This window comes from Conger conger, chromosome 8 (genome assembly GCF_963514075.1).
Source record: "Conger conger chromosome 8, fConCon1.1, whole genome shotgun sequence".
NCBI classification, from domain to species: Eukaryota; Metazoa; Chordata; class Actinopteri; order Anguilliformes; family Congridae; genus Conger; species Conger conger.
In genome coordinates this window covers 13695158-13711893 of record NC_083767.1, presented here as the reverse complement: position 1 = coordinate 13711893, position 16736 = coordinate 13695158, and the positions used below count along the sequence as shown (strand labels likewise).

The following is a 16736-nucleotide window of genomic DNA, read 5'->3' as shown; positions in this document are numbered from 1 at the left end:
GCAGACCGGAAAGGCCACGAGCTGTGGCACTGTGGAAGTACAGTACACTGCGCAGTCGCAGACGCCATGTTTACCACAGTGAAACAACGCCAGAGGAGGCGGGGTGAACCCTGGGCTCACCTGTTCTGGCCTGGGAGTTCCTTGTAGGAAATCGTTTTTGCACCACTCACTTAATTTTGGACGTATTTTACCCTTATTTGTGTTATTTTCTATTCCACTGTAAACCACTGTGAGGCGCTTGTCTTCTTATATGCAAGGTGCTATAAATACAGTGTATTATTATATTGTTATTCAATGTGAACGCTTACGGCTCTCATACACTGCTTGCCTCAATGAAAATACTCATTGCAAACTCATTTTAATTGCATTGTCATCTCACACATTTTTGCTTTCCTGTTTGTTTCTGTAACATCTGACAAAAGAAACAGAAATTAGGAACAGATGGAGTCTAATAATTACACATAAAAATACCCCCCGCCCCAAAAAAAAACTAATGCAGGCAGGCTTTTCCATACACAGACATGCCAATCGGATACTCCAGACATTTTAGATTTGAAAACATAGTAAGAAACCATTTAATGAATCTTCTGATACAGCCTTGATATTGGAGGAATATAACTGCTTTCTGGGAGCAGGATTCAGCAACAATGTCAAAACAACATCAGAGGAGGAAGTTACTTCCTGTAAAAGTGCAGATGCTAGAGACAGCAGAGCATTTTAAAGTACAAAAAATGATTTACAAAATAACAGCAGATTGCATTCTAAGCTTTAACAAAATAATCAAAGGGACGGAATTAAAATGACTAAATTAAATAGCATCAAATGGACATGACTGTTTGTTGCAAAATGCCCACAAGTCTGTTTTACCACGATGCCCACTAACATATATAAACAAAAACAAAAACAATATCTGCATAAACTGGCTCGGAGAAAAAAAACAAATTAAAAAAATCTTAACAGCATGCCAATGTACTCGTGCGGTCCTTTGAGTCCTGACTACTAGCTCATAGTGTGTGTTCACCACCATGGCTCATCTCCCAATGGATATCAATTCATTTTATTCACTTATTTTTACACTATCACTCCACCACTCCACCCCCAACAGGCCTCTAACACTCCCCAAATGTAACTTTTCTAGTGTTTCTTTATGCTGTTCATGCCCCCAAAACCATGTATTGCAATCTCTTTAACCACAATGTTTTTCTGAAATTCTGTTGAATTCAATGTCAGTTAATGTATAAGGTTAAATATTATTATATCTGTGTATCTTGCTATGTGTTATCTTGTTGAGTGCAATACTGTTTGTCTACATGTCATTATGCTTCTCAGTGTACTTGTGCGTATTTCAATTTAAAAAAACAGCAAGCCAAGCTACTGAAAGGAAAAGTGGAAAAAAGGGAAAATGGACGCTTCCAGTGAACCTCAGTAATAAGGTATTAGCTGCACTAATCACAGCTCAACACTGCTCCACACTGACCCATTGAATGATCACCTACAAGCTCAACACAACCAAAGTGTACTTCAGAACAAACTGCGCCACTGAATATGAATGGCCAGTGCATCTACACACCCATTGAATCAGTCCAACCCAAGTGTAACACGAGCAGAGCAATGCTTTATACACATTCTCTCACCCCTATGTCACAAATGCCCCTCCCACCCCCATCCTCTGCGGACTGTGATTGGACTGTGTGAATAAACTAAGGAAGCGATTTCCTTTGGGGGATTTTCAGTTGTTTTTTGTACGTGAAACTGTTCCCCAAACTGATTTTTTAAGAAACTGCTCAGTCCAACTGCATGCTGACTTATCTTTAAACCTCCCCAAACCACTTATAGATATGATGCACACAGTTCTTGGGCACAACTGAAAAGAGGATTTTATGAAATCAGTCCAGTGGTGATGCTGTAAACGGGACAGAAAGTCTGATTAATACCATTGGTCACAGAGCTCAAGTATCTTCCAGGTGAGCCCCCAGCCAGGTCACACACAGCCTGGGATGAGCCCGATACACATGGCCTTCAAGTAGGACATAACCCCCCTCCCCCCTCTGCCTCCTGCCCCTTCCTCTGAAGGCCCTGGGCCGGTTTTGGCGTGGCTAGGACTCTGATGAAATTGGCTTGTGGGGTGATCCCATCTGGGTGAGCACTTTATCCAGCCACTGCAGCGGCCCGTGCAGGTGCACCTCGATCCAGCAGGGGGTGCTGGTGATGTCCTGGCGGTGGTACTCTGCGCCCCAGCCCTGGAATGGAGAGAGGGAGGACGAGAGGCCCGCGTCAGAGCTGGGTTTTCTGGAGAAGCCGTGAAGGACCCATGCTCCCCGGAGGCTGTGGGTCTGATTGTGCTTTAACCTTAATTATAGCGCTGCACTTGGCTGTGTAAGAGTGGGCATGGATTTAAAACCACTGTGGACAAGGCGGCCATCTGCTGAGCATATGAATAATGATGACAAACGGAGAGGGCTGAGATAACGGCTGTAGTTCCAGGGCACAGCTGCTCAACCCTGGTCCTACGGGGCCTCGGGGTCCGCAAGCTTTCTTTCCACCCGGGCACTTAATCTTCCATTGAAACTCGTTCTCCTCATAATCAAACTCCCATTTCAACTCATTCTGCTCATACTCAACCTCCCATAATCACTGCACGCTCAACTTACTATTTCAACTAATCACTGCACGGTTAACCACGCATTTCAACTAATCACTGCACACACTCAAACTCAATTTCAACACTTAACCCGCCATTTCAACTTATCACTGCACACTCAACTTACTATTTCAACTAATCACTGCACAGTTAACCACACATTTCAATCAACTAATCACTGCAGAGTTAACCACACATTTCAATCAACTAATCACTGCACAGTTAACCACACATTTAAATCAACTAATCACTGCACAGTTAACCACACATTTCAACTAATCACTGCACAGTTAACCACACATTTAAATCAACTAATCACTGCACAGTTAACCACACATTTCAACTAATCACTGCACAGTTAACCACACATTTAAATCAACTAATCACTGCACAGTTAACCACACATTTCAACTAATCACTGCACAGTTAACCACACATTTAAATCAACTAATCACTGCACAGTTAACCAAACATTTCAACTAATCACTGCACAGTTAACCACACATTTCCACTAATCACTGCACAGTTGACCACACATTTCAGCTAATCGCTGCACAGTTAACCACACATTTCCACAAATCACTGCACACACTTAACCGCCCATTTCCACTAATCACCACACAACCTTTACCTTCCATTTCAACCGTTTGGAGGCCACTAACAGTTCATAATCACACAAAACATAATCAGTCTTGCAAAACATGGAATGGCAAATATGTGTATTGGAAGTGTAATTTCCCTCAAGCCATCCTTACTTAAAGCAGCACACTCCTCTCCCCATTGGCCCCTGGGTTACCTTGACGAAGCTCATACGGATGGTGCACATCTTGGTGAGTTCGTAGACGGCCTCGAAGCCGTGGCTGACCGACTGGACGAGCAGCTGGGCAAACTGCTGGCTGTTGAAGATCTTGAGGCTGCAGCCGCTGGGGATCTTGCAGACGGTGGTCGCGTGGAAGCCGTGGTGATAGTTGCAGATGCGGCTCTGGACGTAGATGCTGCTGTCACTCAGGCACTCGGCGTAGACCTCGCCCCCCACGTAGTACAGGTGCACGCCTGCGAGAGGAGGAGGAGGATGTTCTTCGCCCGTTAGGGCGATGGGAAAGACTCACGCCGAGTCACAGCCACAACACCAGAGCTTAGAATTATAGTTCTAACTGACATTTCTGACAAAAATGATTTAGTGTTATAAACATGTATTTATAGGGAATTAAATATAAGTATGACCTATGACCTCAAAACCACTCAGAACGCCGATTGAGCCTTATAATTCCAAGGTCACAAGGCTTTAAAGCTTGCCCAACTCCGTTAACAAGTGCAACCACTTTTTTTCTACTCATATAGATTGCTGATTCAAGTTATCACTGCCCCTCCCCTCTAATTTCAGGGCTTTATGGAATCAAAATATCTGCAAGAAAAACTTGACTACAGATGGCAAGATTACTTTGAAAAAACGTCTTGGAAAATATTAAGACCATATTTTCCATGTCAACTGAGTATGTGTTCCACAAGAGGCCCAACGGTTACCTTTGCTGATGTAGCGCCTGGTGTTCTCGATGGCGGAGTTGCGGTTGACGTTGGACAGGAGGCCGAGGCAGAAGCGGTTGCGGTTGTTGGAGGGGTCGGTGAAGCCGTCCACCAGCACGCTCGTGGAGGACGCCTGGAAGGCGTCGCCCACGCGGTTGTTGAGCTCGTAGTACATGATGGAGCACCAGTGCTTCGGCTCCTCGTAGGCCACCGGCTGGACGTCTGCGGAAAGAGCCAGAAGCATTTGCTCGAAAACTCATTTTACTGTAACGAGCTCAGCGTTACGCCCTGATATACCTCTTTCCCCCTATCGTACCCCGACCTTCCACATCTCCCAGCACGTTCTCCTCAGTTTCATCCCTTCTCACCTGCACATCCAGCAGTAAAACACATTCTCACTTCCTAAAGCTGCGTTATAACACTATCCCTGCTCTGAAATGCTCTCACCAAAAAGTTTTTTGCTCCGATATTAGCGCTAGCTTTGATAATGATGAGTAAAGAAGGCTGTAGAAAATAAACAAATATGGAAAGATTTTATTCAATTAATTAATAATAAACAACTTTCAAAAGAAAATGTGTTTAACAAGTAATTGTTTTATTTTCCAAAAACGTGGGTGTCAAAATTCCCATTCCCTAAACAAATGATATTTGTCTACGTGCATCATATGAATGCACAACTAAGCATATAAGTCTCAACTCTTGATCAGTACTATATGAGCATCCAAGCAGTAAAAAAATAATTGTTTAAAATAATAATACATATGAATATAACAGAAAAACGTCATAACTGTAACAGCAGTTCTGTCTCTGTCTGCTCAGGTTACTCACAAATAATCTACCTAGAAAAATCTAGCGGTATCTGACGCAGTCATGCCAGCTGGCTTCTCTGGGGGGGAGGGGGGGGGTAAATCTTGTTACTCCCCCAGCTTCCTCTGTGGAGTGACTGTGGGCACCAGGTGTGTTTTGTTTTGTGAGTAGGCTAGCAGTGAAGCCCCACCCTCAGAGCAGGATACATAACTCCCCCCGTTTCCAGTAATACAGCAGCACCCCACACCCCAGCTCCTCTCCTTCCTCAGCCCGGGTATCGCTGAATGTGCGGGAATAAAGAGAGGTGTGCCAAACTCTGTCACAAACGTGAAGTTTCACACACGCACACGCACAAACACACGTGCAGTGTTTGCGGTTCTTCCGTGTGGGAGGGGTTCAGAACAACCCACGGAGGGATGGAAACCGCCAGTCAACTTTTATAGAAACAACTGTTAATCAGTAAGTATGTGTGCGTTTGTCTGAATGTAACTTAAGGAAAAGACTAGGTTCTATACCTCAAGCCTTGACAAAGGCCACTTCGTGCTGAAACACACTATTGCTGTTTGCTTACTTCAGTTTATCTATGAGTATGCTTACCTAATTATAATCTTAAACTTAAATTCGCCTTCCTCCGTGATCAGGGCCTTGAAGTGTAATTTAGCTTTAAAAAGGTTAAAAAAAAGGCTTCAGAAAAACCTTCATCTGTATAGGCCTACTTTTCCATAACAAGCTGTTGATAGAAACTAAGCCGTGTGTTGCCACTCGGTACAGCAAAGGCTTTTAATGCAGACCTGCTAGTGCACTGCACCACAGAGGTGTCGACACATGCGCTACTTTTCACAATTTAAGGGCCTTGCCTAATTAGGACATCCATTCCATTACAAGCCCGCTTTTATTACCGCGGCCATGGCTGACATCAGCCAGGGGTCTAAACTACACTCGTAAACTTGCTAGGAAAGCCGCCTTAATTGGTAGACCCTCCGAGATGTACAAGAAAGAGCATCAGACCTCTACACCAGCTGTACAAAGCGTACATCCGTAATGTAATCACCATTCGCTGGTTTATTAGTGCGGATAAATAATAAATATTGGGAGTAGATCGACGTACTCTTGTTCAGCCCTTTTATGCATCCATAAACTATTTACCGGCTGGAAAATACACTCAGATAAAAATGGCAGAGCAAAATTGCAGTCTTCTTGAGATAAAATAAAAATATTTGTGTGGAAATTGCAAGCTATCACCACAGTATAATGAATCTGTCACGATCGCGGCAGGCTCCCAGATTTTTTATACAAAACTAAAGTTTATACATTTCACCGTATCTTCTGTTACACAGTAGACTGAATACTACATATCATATAAAACCCACAAAGTATAACATTAGCACATATTTCAGGCTTCAGATCTTATTTGTTGCCAATTCTTTTGCTAAATGTGGTGCTAGAAAACCAAACCACCAAACCCAAGGCCACCCAATGCGGGCCCTGGCAGCATTTCTGATTGGGTATCTTCAATGGTTACCTGGCTGGTTACTGATCTCCAAGGGCAGGGCCGGAGCCAGCAGGTTGGTGTCCATTGGCTGGGAGCAGTCCTGGTTCATGGGCTCCTCTGGGGGCAGATACGCAGGAGAGGGGGTCTCTGCTGGATAGACAGGCTTCATATTGTACGATCACTTTTGAAATGTCATTTTCATGTAAAGGAAATGGTTCACGTCGCACATTCTGTGCTACAATCCCGCGATAAAAGCAAAACACATTACGAGAAACATTTTACATCAAACCAATAAAATTAATTTGCCCAAATACAAATATGACTTCCAGCACCCAGGCTGGAAATACATTTCCAGTGTAATACTGTCAATTTAAGAGCAGTACCATGAGTGTTCTTCCTCGTAGACCACGGGCTGGCCACTACAGGTAAAGTGTGTTCTCCACCATAACTCCAGCCCTAATTTAGGAGCAATACCATGAGTGGTGTTCCTTATAGACCACAGTGCTGGCACCATGGATAAGGGGTGTGGAGCTTGGCTCTTTGGGCCACCTCACCTGGCATCTGGAAGGGGCTCCCGGGGTCCGAGCTGGAGGGGGAATTGGGGATGGCAGAGCCACTCCCTGGGGAGCTGCAGTAGCTGTTGTTGGGGGACTGGGACTGGGGGAAAGACCCTGGGAAAGTGGCGTTGTGGGGCATGTGGGGCTCGTTCTGCTGGAGCATGTTACGGAAGTGCGGCAGCATGGTGTGCTTGGCGTTGAACTCGCTGTTTCTGGGGACGAGTACCGGAGGAAGCACTGTGCAGAGAGAACGTCACAGGGTCACAACAGACACACACACACACACAGGGTCACAACAGACACACACACACAGGGTGACAACAGACACACACACACAGTGTCACAACAGACACACACACACAGGGTCACAACAGACACACACACGAGGTCACAACACACACACACACACACACACAGGGTCACAACACACACACACACACACAGGGTCACAACAGACACAAACACACACACAGTGTCACAACAGACACACACGCACAGGGTCACAACAGACACACACACACAGGGTCACAACAGACACACACACACACACACACACACAGGGTCACAACAGACACACAAACACAGTGTCACAACAGACACACACAGGGTCACAACAGACACACACACACAGTGTCACAACAGACACACACACACAGGGTCACAACAGACACACACACACAGGGTCACAACAGACACACACACGAGTTCACAACACACACACACACACAGAGTCACAACAGACACACACAGTGTCACAACAGACACACACACACAGGGTCACAACAGACACACACACAAGGTCACAACACACACACACACACACACACACACAGGGTCACAACACACACACACACACACACACAGGGTCACAACAGACACAAACACACACACAGTGTCACAACAGACACACACACACACACACACACAGGGTCACAACAGACACACACACACAAGCTCACTAATGGGGACACACACAGTGGGTCACTAACAAGGACACACACACTGAGGGATAATAATAATGAGGAATACAACATTGGTGTACATGCAAAATTTGATGACATCGGCAAAGATCTGAAGTAATTTGGTTAACAACAAACAAAACAACACAAAGATAATTGGTTGATGCCTTCTGGCTACCCTGCCTGGATAACATAATCCACCTGGAAGAACACCCAGAAGGTATCCAGCAATCACTGCTGACCTTGTTCTATTACTAACTACCAATATACTCCTTGATTGGTGGAGCTCCTGTCTGGTTTATATGAGAAATGTGACACCACAGTCATCTTGTCAGCCAGCAAGGCCTGCGCCCAGGATATTGCCACACTTCGACAGTACACCAGGGGCAGCTGGGATACCCCCCTTGTGAGGACACGGCCAGCAGATGACAGGATTTCCTGTCTCTCTTCCCCACAGACAGCAGTGTATTCCCGGCAGTTGGCCATCACGGAGGGCGGGTCAGAGACAAAGCGCTCTTTCTCCAGGGATGGAATTTCCCCCCCACCCCGCTCGGGGACAGCTGTTTCTGTCCTGTCAGCTGACCCTCACCATACACCCCCCACCCCGGCTCATCCAACACAGAAGAGGTGTTTGATGCATCTGTCCTCTCTGTAAATGTAAAGTAATATCGGGCCGCGGTTTGACAAACTCAGCAGTCGGGGGGTCTGTAAACCAACACGGGCGGATAGATGCAGGTTCACCGCTTTGTCCTGCATCTGACCCAAAAGAGCGCCGGAGAACTGAAAACAGGATGGACAGGGAGAGAGGACCAGAGAGGGACATCTGCACAACACACGGGAGAGAGAGAAAGAGAGGGAGAGAGGGCAAGAGAGAGAGGGAATGAGAGAGAGGGAGAGAGGGCCAGAGAGAGAGAGGGAATGAGAGATAGGGAGAGAGGGAATGAGAGAGAGGGAGGAAGAGAGGGAGGAATGTGCTGCAATGGCTCAATGTACACTCACAGTGTAGTACATAATTTTTGTCCGTGAAGGATAAAATTTCCCAAATGTACTTGGAAAAGCACAGTAATGTTTGAGTACAAAATGAGCACGTTTTCCAAGCAAAAATGGTACAAATGAGTTATATACTGCTGGCTAGGGTTACAGTTTTTTGCACCCTAGCGACAAAAATGTGTACCTTTTCAGGCACTTTACGTACCTTTACTTCTGAGTGTATTTCCAAGGCAAACATATAGTGAGTTCACTATAATATACCATCCCTATGTACTCAGAATTAACACTTTACTTTACAATGAACGTGTTACTGTGAGCCTGTGTGTGCACTCACCGGGACTGTCCACTCTCTTGTAGTGGTAGGGGTTGATGCAGACGTCGTTCTGCTTGGAGCCGAAGGGGAACTCGCAGCAGTCCAGGGCCTTGAGCTCGTGGTGGGACTGCAGGTCGGGCCAGCGCCACACGCGGCAGTAGATGACGTGCGGCAGGCCCTTCCTGTGGGACACCTGGAGCCGGCCGTCCAGCGAGCGCGGGATGGTGACACACTTACTGGGCTGGCCGGGGCAGCTGAGCGCCCGCTCCAGGTCCTCCATCACGCCCTTCTTCTTCTTCAGTTTCTTCACCAGGGCCTCCACCGCCTTCTCGGCCCACTTCTCCTCCTCGTCGCCCTGCTTCCATCCCAGAAGCCTCTTCACCGCCGGGCTGGTGAAGGAGAAGAGGCTGGTGACGTTCATGATGCTGCCCCGTCCCTCGCCGAGGATGCGCGCACTCTTCTTACGGTCCTTCCCTCAGTCCTCCGAGAGTCTTCCCACAATCCCGTTTCCCGCCAGTCAGAGAGGACAGGTCGTCCAGAGGCCTCCCTTAGTCTCAGGTATGAGAGCACAGCCTCTGTCCGGCAAGCCTGAAATACACATAAGCATTTCTGTTTAGCATGACAGCAAGAAGGAAGTCGTGCTTCGCCATGCTTGGGAGGACTGCCAACGTGTCAAGCTCACCGCCACCTGCCTGGAACCCCAGCCCAGGAAGCGAGCATAGTTAGCAGAACGTGGTGGAACACTGCCAGGACACGCCTCAACACCCCCTTCACCAGAACAACATTTCACTAACCCCAACCCTGGTCCTGGAGATCTCCCGTCCTGTAGATTTTCACTCCAACCCTAAGGAAGCATACCTCATTCAGCAGTTAGATATCTTGTTGAGCTGCTAATTAGTAGAACCAGGTATGCCAAATTAGGGTTGAAATGAAAATCGGTAGAGCCCCAGGAACAGGGTTGGACAGTCCTGACCCAACCGCACACAGGCACAAGGTCCACTCAGTCCTTCCCTTTCAGAAATGAGCTCTCAGGTTAAACCATCCAACAGCTGCTGATCCAACAGCCAACCCGCAGATAAAAAATCACACAAGGCATCAAAACCATCTGTAATTATCCACAATGGGAGTGTTTTCATTCATCCCCGTGCAGAGGAGGTAGAGTGTGGTCTAAAATCTACTGTCAATGTCACATTGTTGGTTTTGAGCAAAATAAAACATAATTTTTTATACAAACCGTGTAGCCTCAATCAATGCCTTGAAGTGTCACTTCCGAACCCGCTTTTCCGAAGAAATCTCCCAGCTCTGAGGCCGCTGTGTTGTGTTTAGAGTGGTCTCATTAGCGGCTTCCTTTTTTAAGGGCGACACGTCCGTCTTACCGCCAATGAGCCGCTGGAGCTTCCCAGAAACCAGAAGGGCCCGCGCTGAGCGCTGGTTGCCTTATTTTAAACTGGTGAGTCACAGGACAGCTCCTTTGTTGGGGGCCAGGCTCGGTTTTCCTGTCACGGCCTGGGGAATAGCGAGCAGCTTCGCCCGCTCTCACGCTAACGGCGCCCGCACTTTGGCTCCCGCCATCCACACGCTCAGAGAACGGCTGAACGGCTAAAAACAGCAGCCGTTTATGGCACGGCCCTGGTGAAGACCTTAGCGACAGGAAAGCTGAAAGTGTCGCTCCTATATTTAGCCCTGCGGCCCCCACCGGCACAGCTAATTTAAAACCAGGGGGGCCTGGGGGGGCTTCTGCAGGGAAAGCGCATTGTCCGTATCAGCTAGCACCATCGCAGGAAACAGCTTTGAGTGGAGATATCCTCCTAGCGGCCGGCCTTGCGTGCCACCCTCTGTGATTGTGGGATTCAGGCCGCATCTCTTCGCCAAACGGGTGTGGGAGGTGTTCTCTCGCAGGTGGTTGACGGGAAACGGGCGGCTTTCTGGACACCCCCGGGCACGGGACCAACGTTCTTCAGGAGGGTGGGGGGTTCGCGGAACATACGGAAGACTTTTTAAAAACACACAGCTTTACTCCGTCTCACGCAACAGCCCTGCCACAGCAATTGAGCATCCTTTTCAAACTGTCAAAATCACACCTGCCTGGATTCAGTCTTCCACCCCCCAGTGGTCAATTTGAGTCCCGCATGAGGATTAATTTCATTTTTTTAAATATTTAATAATTGCTTGATCAACTGTGTTTCAATTTTTAACTTGGTATAGTACTTTCCCAGTTGCCCATATACGATCTAGACCACGGTTATCAAAAAAGGCCCACTCATTCAACTGAAACAGACAAAAATAAAAAGATTCTTTTTTTATTATGATGCACATGCCAAACCAATCACTGAAGCTGTAAAAGTCAAAAGAACTGTGTGTGTAAGAAAAGGTGCTTTATCCAAATTTAAGACCAACGAGCAATTTGGATAGGTCCCATCCTACCATTTTGAGAAAAATCCGAATTTATAAGAAAAAGAAAATCACTTTGTGATTTACAGATTACTTATCGTCCACAAGATGTGGAGCAGATGTGAAAGCAGATTCTTATTCGCTGCACCTACATGTATACTCCCCGCAGCCAATAGGGCAAGCCGTGAGAAAACGACTTTGAGGGGCTGACCTCCTTGTGCCATTACCATGTATCACTTTGTGCTGCTACAGTCCTGCAGATCAATGCAGGACCTCCTGTAGGAGGGAGAGTCAGTAACTAAGCTCTCTGGGAGCTCCCCGAGGATCCGGCATTATGGAGAATGTACATTATTTATCATGGCTAGATGGAACCTCCATTAGCCACTCTGCTCAATTTAGCCCCTTCTCTATGAGGACTGGGGCAGAGACACAATTATACTGCCGTTTAATACACACAGCTTGCCCTGCTTCACACCGCCGTGGGCCTGCGACGTCCATCAAACTCGCATTCCAGATTCCCACTCCCCGTCCAACTGGGAGAAAACAAACCAGTCCAGGATTTTGTTCTCGGGCAATTTACAAAAAATTGGTCGATAAGACTAACAGACGAACATTGTTCACACTCAAAATGTTCAATGCTGGAGAAAACTTTGGTGGTGATCAGATCCCATGGGTTTTTTGCTCAGGGCATAGAGCGTGTAGACTAAGGGCCTTTAGCGTGTCCCTTTTAGTAAATGTAAAAGCAATGACATGAACAATGATTGGTCATTTTATTGGTTTTGCTCAAAACAATGGTGGTTAGTGTGCTATCCTGTCGCAAATTGATGGACAGTGCTGAATTAAGGAAGCAAAAAGTACGGGGGGAATCCCCCGCATCGCAAACTGCACTGACACCCCCCCTTCGCCCCGGGCATGTACTGCTGCCTGCTCCCCACCCCATACCCAGCATTCTCCCAGATATCATTTCCGCAAGGGTGGGATATCTGAAAACAGCCATTTCAGCATTACACTACTAAAGTAATGCATTTACCAGTCCCAAGAAATCTAACTTTGGCAATCACAATTGAATCCGTAGCCCTGCCCAATAAATACAATGTCTTACATCAGTTCGGGAAGGCACACCCTTGCAGAGGTCACGTTAACGCAGAATTCCTCGTTTTTTACTCAGAGAAGGAGCCAAAACGCAGAAAAATAAATACACTGCATTCTAAAAATGCAGATATTCCAAGTTCTTTTTTTAAAGATTACAATGGGCAATGACCCAAACATGAACCACAGCAAAATAATTACTCCTGTATATTTCAGCCAATTGCCTTCAGTGTCTGACAATTGTATTATTTATAGATCATAATAATTTTTCAAGAAAATGCATTTCATTTGTTTTCTGTGTCTCATCTTTGTATTGTGGGCAATTAAAACTCAGGAACATCAAAAAAGCTACTGGGCTAAAAAAAGAAGGCTAATGTTACTGCAGTAAGTTCTTGGTAAAAAGTGAATTCTGAATTACCTCCTCCACAAGCTGTCAATGGTTGCTAGAATTTTTTCAAAAGCTATGCTTTTCATGCCTGCTGTGGCAGTGTTGCTATTATGTGATCACTAAAGGTGCTGTATTGTATGATAACAGGTTATTCATGCTTGTCATGGTTGGCCCTTTAGAGCTGTATTTGTAACACCGACTATTTTCTGCCTGTGCAAGGGCATGTTATACTTATTGTGCTATTATTGTGGGTTTATTATGACACAAATAGTTAGCCTATTCTCATCAGAATGCAAGTGAATTTGAATAAAACACTAATACAATATCCTGCATTCCAAAAATGCTATATCCCATTAGCTAGCGCAACCACTGCCTTGTCCACTCTCCTTCATCCATAGAGTCCACTGTGTTTTAATTCTGCAGTCCGCAAGCTATGTTCCCTCTGCACAAGCTGGAACAGGCTCATCGCTGTTGCCAAACCAGCCAGAGGGGGCATTGGTGAGCAAAGAGGTAGGGACTGTCCTGCTGACTGCAGCCCCCCATCCTTGGGGATTAGGATCCCCAAAATGCATCTCCCCAGAGCACTCTCAGACAGTCTGGTATGGTCCCCTGGTGTAACATCCAGCTATGACCAGCTTGAAATACCAGCTACCAGCTATTTCAAGCATAGCTTGAGCTGGTCAAACCATGTTGAGTATGGAGCTGGTTGAACTGGTCCACCAGCTACCAGCTGTCTCAAAACCTAGCTTGAGCTGTTTTTTTCAGCAGGGTCCGGATGTGAACACCACAGAAAAGAACACCACTGCAGCACACAATGTTTCTGGGTCCAGAACCCAGAAACCCGACGAGTCAGAAAATGAACGGTAAGCGGTAGATTTTTACTCGACTCTTCGGACTGAAACCCAGGCCTTTCCCCTATATCACACACAGGACATTGCATCGGTTGCAAATACTGATCCCCACACCTCCCGTGTAGAAACAGAGGCCCTCCAAGCCCAGGCTGAAGCCTCGTGCCCCAGAAAACACGCAGAGCACGCGAAGGAATAAAACAATCAAGTGGAACACAAGGACGAATGGCCGTCCTTTGGGGTTATCCGATACGCCGTTCTCAATGACGCCTGGAGATCTGTCGCTGGCTGCTCTGTGGCTATCATCCACCCCGATCTCCGGAGCCATGCGGGGAGCAGGCATGGGAAGGAGAGGCCAGCGGGGTGTGCTGGGGATGGACATGTGCACACCATCACAGAAACGCACTAATTCGCCCTCTAATTCACCCTCTTTGTACTTACTGCAGTCAGACATAACCAGGCCCACATAGCAATAAATTCTGAAATGGTGAAACCGCACATGTTTAGTGGGCCACGGTGATAAATCCAGCATACATTCTGAAATCTTTTTTACATATATATATATATATATTTTTTTTTTTCTACATTTCCTAAAATGACAAATTCATGCAAATAAGACACAAAGGATAAACAGATGCATCGATCAGCCAGTTACCATATTCCCTTTGAGTTTTATAAATGCAAGACAGTAAAACTTTGTGGTCTGCTTTTACGGGCTTTCGCACTGAGTACTATGCACTTTTGCACGATGCATGCAGGGTCTTTCTTGTGATGCTCAAAATAAATGTGTAGGCCTATTTTGTTTGCAGTGTTTGTTCAAGTGATAATTTGACAGAATATTCTTCTAAGTATCTTTTACTTAGTTTGATTGGTGCCCCTTGAAAAATATATACATTAGCAAACATGGGATAATAGACTAATATCATGAGACTATCAATATCAACAGAAGTGGAAGACATGAGGAAAGAAGTTAGAACAAGAAACGTGCAATACACTCTTCAACAAAGAGTCGGGTAATGACAGCCATTTGCTGATACCCAGCTGTGATACGATGCATTGGTAACACAGTCTTTGAGTGAATAGCTACCATAATGTGCGAACCAATCATACAGGTACACAATACTTGCAAATCCTGCAGCACATAATCTGAAACTCCCCAATCAGTTGAATACAAGTGAAGCCTACACACTTCAAACATCAATAGCGACTACAAAATCCCAACAAAAATGTATCGGACACACAACGGTAGAGGATAATTATACATCAAGTAACTTAAACAAGAAAGAAAAGGCACCACTGTACATATTTTAAATGATATTCTTATCTAGAACTTTATTTCGGTTAGTGTCAATATACACCAACAGAATAACCTACTTAGTAAGCATCTATAACACACTAGCACAAAGTTGTAATTGTCAAGATACACTGAGGTAACAAACGTAAATACAATAGACATAGTTTAAAAAGTTATACGCCTCTAAATACGCAATAACAACAATACAAACTGAAAGACTATTGTTAAATGTACCTTTGTCCCAACTGGATCAAAGTGGGAAAAAATGAAATAGTTCTGGTGCAGGGTATTCCTGAAAGCGTCGCGACGTTCAGCTCCAACCCTCCCGTTCACAGCTATCCAAAGAATCGTACACAGTCACACATCTTGCAAGGGTTGATCGTCTTTTCTCCCTGGCGTCAGCTTGTCGAGAAGCCGCCGCACCCTCCGCGCTGCACTCAGTATTATGCCGCGGGGATACGATTAGGGGCAGTCCTTTGGTAAAAATCCAAAGTCTTTCTATCTCTCTTGGGTACAATTCGTACTCAATTAGCTTTCGAGAAATAGAGAATTAAAAAAGGCAATGTCGTTTTAGAGATGCACAGATGCCTAGTGATATCTTTTTACAGACATTTACTTTGAACCTTTAGATAATGACGCAACACGGAGCTGCAGTGACAGTAGCAAGAGAGGAATTCATTTTGGACATCAGATTTTATGCAGATAAACAATCATCAAGAACATTTTACCTCCCAACACCCATAATAGCATACAAAAATATTTTACAGTAATTTTAAAGCAGTGCATTTTTTGTAAGAGACCTATATCATTTCATGGTGTCAGATTTTTCAGAAATTACATATGGTATAAATCAGACTGTAGTCATGTTGCGCCTGCTTTTATCTTGTTTGTATTTCAACAATATTCCCACATTTCAACAACATTCAAAATTATGTCTCTGTGTAGTATGAGTACCAGTCTATTTTTGTTCAAGTCATCTTGTCACTGTTGAGTCAGTCTATAACCACAATTGTTTCTTTTAAGTTGTTTGAAATTGTTAATTGTACAATTGTTAAAATCAACATTAAGTCGAAATTAAAATGAGTATACTAGTATTCCTAGATTTAAACATTAGAATCACAGCCAAATGAAAAGCTGGATTTGAGCATGTTATATAAAAATGTTTTATCATAACAGTTTTGTTTGACTTGTAAGATTAATTTAACATAACTTGCAGGATTTGGTTAATCTGACCAATTCCACTTTGTCTGCTTTACAATTTTTGTAATTCCAATGTGTTAACTGGGACATTTATTTATTTGAATTTGAATTGTGAATTAATGTCAATTCCATTTTAATTCAGCCAATTCTGGAAATAAATTTAAATTCAATTCATGAATTTAAAAATGGCCATGATATTCCATGATGATTTTCCATTAGTTAATTTAATTTCAATTAATTTCC

General features: G+C 45.0%; 1 protein-coding gene across 3 annotated transcripts; it reads right to left on the bottom strand.

Moving 5' to 3' along the window:
* Positions 1 to 341: 341 nt before the first annotated feature.
* On the bottom strand, positions 342 to 15677 carry LOC133135473 (mothers against decapentaplegic homolog 1-like). 3 transcript variants are annotated; one of them, XM_061252503.1, is made up of 7 exons: positions 15528 to 15677; positions 9305 to 9871; positions 7019 to 7258; positions 6495 to 6614; positions 4166 to 4387; positions 3438 to 3694; positions 342 to 2240 (listed from the first exon to the last, which is right to left on the bottom strand). In XM_061252503.1, the coding sequence occupies exons 2-7, from the start codon at positions 9702 to 9704 to the stop codon at positions 2097 to 2099; spliced, it is 1383 nt and encodes a 460-aa protein (XP_061108487.1). In that variant the 5' UTR covers positions 9705 to 9871; positions 15528 to 15677; the 3' UTR covers positions 342 to 2096. The 3 variants fall into 3 exon arrangements, with proteins under 3 accessions (XP_061108487.1, XP_061108489.1, XP_061108488.1); XM_061252505.1 differs by having other exon boundaries at positions 6495 to 6611; XM_061252504.1 differs by lacking the exon at positions 15528 to 15677 and adding an exon at positions 10518 to 10635.
* Positions 15678 to 16736: the final 1059 nt, after the last annotated feature.

Coding starts and splice junctions, on each gene's coding strand:
- LOC133135473 (XM_061252503.1), bottom strand. CDS start 9,704: ATGAACGTCACCAGCCTCTTCTCCTTCACCAGCCCGGCGGTGAAGAGG. Junction 4,388..6,494: donor GGAGATCAGTAACCAGCCAG/GTAACCATTGAA, acceptor CTCTTTCCGCAG/ACGTCCAGCCGGTGGCCTAC. Junction 2,241..3,437: donor TCCGTATGAGCTTCGTCAAG/GTAACCCAGGGG, acceptor TCTCCATTCCAG/GGCTGGGGCGCAGAGTACCA.